The sequence below is a fragment of the Primulina huaijiensis genome, chromosome 6 (genome assembly GCF_012295235.1).
Source record: "Primulina huaijiensis isolate GDHJ02 chromosome 6, ASM1229523v2, whole genome shotgun sequence".
NCBI classification, from domain to species: domain Eukaryota; kingdom Viridiplantae; phylum Streptophyta; class Magnoliopsida; order Lamiales; family Gesneriaceae; genus Primulina; species Primulina huaijiensis.
In genome coordinates, this window is record NC_133311.1 from 20,356,266 (window position 1) to 20,362,376 (window position 6,111).

General features: G+C 31.9%; 1 protein-coding gene across 1 annotated transcript in view; it reads left to right on the forward strand.

Annotated features, from left to right (window-relative positions):
* Positions 1–4,721: 4,721 nt before the first annotated feature.
* Positions 4,722–6,111, forward strand: part of LOC140978119 (glucose-1-phosphate adenylyltransferase small subunit, chloroplastic/amyloplastic) — a 7,663-nt gene continuing 6,273 nt past the window's right edge. The window contains exon 1 of the mRNA XM_073442916.1: positions 4,722–5,131. Within this exon, the coding sequence (XP_073299017.1) occupies positions 4,853–5,131 (279 nt within the window). The 5' untranslated portion in view covers positions 4,722–4,852. The remainder of the gene's footprint in view (positions 5,132–6,111) is intronic.

A 6,111-nucleotide genomic window follows, 5' to 3' on the forward strand; every position in this document is an offset into this window, starting at 1 on the left:
GGCTCTATATGCTTTAGAGTATATACAATTTATATCCAAAACTGAACAAAGATGCAAAGCAAGTGACAAATAAACTGGCTCGACATAGTTTACAAAATTGTAGACATTTTTTTACATGCAATTTCGTTGTTTATCGCCAACTTTGTATATCAAGTTTTGATGAATATTTAATGATAATGATTTTACTCTTAAAAAAAAATGATTATATGTAAACGTATCTTGCCGATGCTTGATGTATATTAAATACACAAAACAATTTATGAGACGGTCTCACTAGTCATTTTTGTGATACGGTTCTCTTATTTGGGTAATCCATAGCCAAAAATATTTATTATTACAAATAATTGTTTCAATTTATTTTTCTATTTAATATATCTTATGTGATCCATCTAACTGAGTTATCTATTTCTCTCTTATGTAACATTATCTTTAATTTATATTTATTTCATCTCACATATTATTAATTATCTCATATATGTCTATAAGAAAACGTTTGAGAAATATTATTTTATTAGAGACATGATTAAATTTATAATATTTGAGACGGTCCGTAAAACTAATTTATCTGGTCCGTACTTACATTGAAAGAAAATATGCCATATATAAAAAATAGTATTTTTTCACGTGTCGAATCGAATAATAGATTTCTCTTACAAAATTAACAAATGAAACGCTTTTATATGATTTTTTAGAAATCGTATATAGTTCACTATTACATCTTAAATATTATTATATTAAATATTATGTGTTTATGAAGAAGTATTTATAATTAAAAATTATTAATTAAAAGAGCTTCATGGGACTGGTGTTCGTGGACCAATAGTGTGTCCCGTAGAAGTTCAACCAGTCGATGTTCGTGGACCAATAGTGTGTCCCGTAGAAGTTCAACCAGTCGATTATTACCACTATAGTTTTGGACAGTTGTCATATTTTTCCCTGATACAATTAAAGCTTCGAGCGGTCAGCTGGCTGCCCGCTGCCCGACTGGTGCCAAAATGGATAGAAGATGACAAATGATTGGACATTGACCTGCCTCAGAATCTTCTGCAGTATATTCCCGCAGGTGCCCGTTGTGAGCATGAGACAGGTTTATTTTGGACCTTGTGGAACACCACTTTGTTTTTATTAATCTTTGTTGCAATTGTCACATTGCAAACAATGTGATTTGTTTTATATGTTTCTTTCACATTGGACTAAGTTGATATTTTCCATCTCACATATTGATGAAGATATCACACAGACTAATTAGTTCAAAATCAACAAGACTCCTTACACTCACTGAGTAAAAGGTCATCAAAGGTGTTTTGGCTCTTCAAAATCACAAGTTCCAACTATATGATTTTTAATGACAAAGTTTTATGTATCCGTGTTTAGAAATTTTTTTTACTGGAAGAACAGTCATCGAAGTAGTCGTTTATAACAAGTACGGAGTTTTATGTGCTTCATGATAGAAAATTTTGAAGTATTTGTACACATTTCACCAAAAAGAGAAAAAAAAAACTAATGGACTTTGTAATTGTTTATAATCATATTAGTCTAGCAAGCCAAGCTGGTGATGGCTGATGGCTTTTCCAAATGTTCATACGATTATGGGATCTAGCATACATTCTTAGCATGCGGCACTGTTATGTTATAAATTTAAGAAAGATATATTCTTGAAACATTTGTAACATATTATCATGAGACATGTAAAAGAGAGCACTGGTTAGCAAATCTTGATACAAAATTCAACCTCTGAAAGACTCAATTTCGTGCTAAATTAACAAAAAAAATTCTAAAAATAATAATACATAAAAATGTAATTCTTTTTTTTCATTTAAATCGCTCCTACGCTGCTTCACTACCCTAAAAAAATCTTCCAGATTTATATGCTTCCAATCATTTAAGAGAACTTGTCGAAACATAATTAAGGATGCCATCAAATTTGGATACTCACCGTTCTTTCATGCTTTCTTGACACCGATAAGGTAACATTAAAAAAAGGACAGCACTAATTCAACTTTCAAAACAAAAAGTGATGTAAAATTAACACATGTTGCTCTTAATTACAGCTGAATAAAAATCAAAATTCAGTCCAAATTCATGAAAACAAAGACAGCTAGCATCGATGTCCATTTACCTTTTCGGTTATTGTAATAACATCTTTTATTTGTTATTTATGACGATAAAATACATATTTGGTAAACTCTCAAGTTAACAATATAATCTATGAACCACTCAACGACAAATTCCTCCAAAAAAAAAAATGTTGGTAAAATACTTGAATCCGTTCATCACTAGTCTATTCTATCAAATTAGAAACACTTAAAAGACAATTTGCAGGCTTTATTGGTTATTAACTTTTTATTTTATACATACAAATGGACGATAAAAATTCAATTTATGTTTCTTAAATGAATGAATTTATATTTATTTTATCTATTTATAATAAAATGTTAGATACATACATTTTTTTGACATGTCATTTAATTCGACACACACTTGTCTAAGGTACCATCGCCACCATGCCCCGCAAAGCACGTCTAAAAATTCATTATAATTAGAAAAAAAAATGGATATATGCTGACACGTGCAGAAGGAATCTCCAACAATTTTTTGATGCTACGAAATTTTTGGCTTTCTTTTCATACTTTAATACTCCATTTCGATGTGTTTTCTTTGTTTCTTACTTAATTTATTTGTTTCTTACTTGATTTATAAACTTTGAATGGATAGATATTTAATGATATCAGTATATATATAATATAAAAGAGGAACAAAATTAAATTACATATTTTACCATCAATATTATTCGTAAAAAAAAAAACATGATATTCTTTGAAAGAGCATGATAAAGGGCGATGCGGTGAAATTCATAAACTATTTATTTAACTTCTCAACAAAGTCCCCCAAATTGAATCGATTTTCTCGTGTGTGTGTATATAAATCGCATTAGAACAGACTCGTCTGAAAAATTTGCTGGCATGAGAAATTGAATTCATAAACAATAATCAAGTGTGCACAATTTCACAAATCCGGACACCCTTTAATGATATTTTACCTCTTATTGATTCTTCAAAGTATTTATTTCATATATTTATGTATCATAAAAATAGTAAAAATAATAATAAAATTCCCAACCATGATGTATTTTATTTATTTATTTTATAATTATTTATTCACACGCAATGCTTGCGGTAATACCTCCTACATAGAATACATACGACATAGATTTAAAAAAAAAATTACAAATCTTATTAGATTTTGATTAACTAATGCTATTACCGGGGCTGGATCTGATGAGTCCCAAAAATGGACATCTCAGCCCATTAATATTTATTCAGATTTTATATTGTATTCATAGGCCCAAAATAATAAGGTTTTCTAAATTGAAGTGAACGAAAACTTATTTTCGATATATCACAAGGAAAAAAAATTAATGGAATGGTTGTGTTACAAAAACCACAAAATCATAAATTCTTACCTGAAGTAGTTAAGAAAATTAATATAATATATCGATTAAATAAATTTATTTCATACTTTTGTCGCCAAAATGATAAGATGAATACTATTTAAATTATTATTTAGACTAGTTTAGCTCTATAATTTGTCAAGTTACAAATATTTTAAATAATTTTTATTACTAACTATTGTATTTTTGTCTACATTTTATATATATGTAGTTTTGAAAATAACTCCTTTAGTAAAAAAATTTGATCACATCGATATTTTATTTTTAAAATTCGAATCAAACATAAAAATTATTATACACAAACCAGATTTATAACACAATCAGCCATGTAACATTAGACACCAATGCATGTTAATTATGTAATATTAAACTGTACACAATACATATAATGTGTGTATTTTTTTTTCATAATTTATATTATAATAGGTATCTATATTTCTTTACTAAATTATAATGTGTCATGCTAGATGTACATTTTAAGTTACACCACGATGATAATTTTCGTTTTGAAAGGTAACAGAAAACTATAATTGAATTCAGGGATAAATGTAACCTAAAATGTACACCCAGACTTTTACATATTGTAATAGCTCATCAACTTAAAATAACCGCTTGAGATCATGATAAAATACATTTAGATCTTTTGTGAGATGGTCTCACGAATCTTTATCTGTGAGACGAGTCAACCCTATCGATATTCACAATAAAAATTAATACTCTTAGCATAAAGAGTAATATTTTATCATGGATGATCTAAATAAGAGATCCGTCTCACAAAATACGACCCGTGAGACCGACTTACACAAATTTTTGCCATAAAATATTGGACTTGCCTACAATACCATATAATGCAATATATTTGGTTAATTGCATAAATGAATACTTATTTTTCATTAATGACTTTAATATTTTGATTATTTAATGTTAAATAAATTGTGACAAGAATATAATGTTCGAAATACTTCAGATATATAAATATAGTACATTAAAATCATATATAATATCCGTATATTATGTTACATACGCAATGTTGTATGTCTCAAGAGCTTGTTGTTGAGAACTGATATGTTGTTTATCTGTGTAATTAAAATTTTTAATTACAATTAAAAAATAGTGAAGTAGGCATATTCCAAGATCTTGCCGGAGCTGATTCACCGACAATATCCTTCCAGAAAAGAGAACTCCAAATAAAATAACAAAACTAAATTTAATTTTAAATTTAAATAATATAAGTGGCATACATCATCCTAAATTTCCAAGTCCTTATCAAATCGTCTCGATTCCATTGAATCCATCTCTCAACACACACTCCCAAGTCCCCATTATTGTTATTAATTATTAATCTAGTATTATACTGCGGAGTTCGAGTGTACTTTGGTCTGTAGGTGGCAGAGTGCAAAAATGGCGGCTGTGGCATCGTCGTCGCCCATCGGATTCCAGAAAAATTGTGGGTTTTCAGTATCATCATCCTTTGATTTGAATGGACAGGGAAAGTTGCAGTTTATGCCCGGTTTTAGTGCATTCAAATCACATCTGTTTGGGGGTCCTGTTAGCGTGAATTGTAGAAAAAGCAGTAGAGTTAATGGAAGGAGAAGAATGCCGGTTACCCGTGTGGTTTCTCCAAAAGCTGTTTCTGATTCTAGCTCTTCCCAGACTTGTCTTGATCCTGATGCTAGTTCTGTATGTATGCTTTCTCATTTGCTGATTTGTGTTTTCCTTGATTTTCTCAAGTTGTGGCTTATGGTTGGAATTTTGTTGCTTTTATTGAGCTTTGTTGCAATTTCATTCCTGATGCGATCCGGGTGAAATGGACGAGCCGGGTCCGGTGCTCCGCCGGATCTGTTATCAAGATAATGAAGGAAATAAGAGCAAGAGAGAGTATATCTCTGATGAAGATATATCTCTGTAATATGGCTCCAGCTGTAACCTGCACACAAGTAAAGAAACTCGTGAATGGGCACCGGAGGGGTGTCCGGCGTGGCCACTCCCATGCTTAAGTCAGTGAATGACTCAACAAAAGACCAATGTAACCAAGTGATGGTCGTGATATTGGTGTAAGAGTGTAGACAATAAAATGAATGAATCTAAATGTAAAGGGATAACCTGGTATTTATAGTAGGAGAAGTAATGATGACCTCGTTCTTCGTGCTACCTACTAATTATAGTAGGACGGCTACATTCTGATATGTCAAATCATACACTAGTCACATCCCGCCTGTCTGACTTTGTCAACCACTTGGATTAGTGTCAGAGATAGGACGATCGCCCACATCCAATTCTGCTAGTGTACTCGAGTGCGGTGCTCATATCGAGGTGGCCCGGTTAGAATGCCTACCGGGGGCTTATATAAGAGCCCGGGCGTCTGGTTGCCCGGGGAGTAGAGCCCGGGCTTGCACCTGCCCGGCTTCAGAAGAATCCATCCTGCAGATTGACCCTGATTTGGGAATCCATCTGATATCATGACCCGGGCCCTTACAGGGGTATCATCACACATCCCTTAAATAGTCGGGCTAGAGTCATACTCGCTGTCCCGATTAGTCATGCTTGGATTCCCAAAGAGATGATCAATCTGGTTTTATAAAAGCATCGGGGGCTTCATGTCTCCCAGAGATGGGATGAGGAGCCGGAGTCTCGTGTCTCATGGACTTGAGATAAGATGT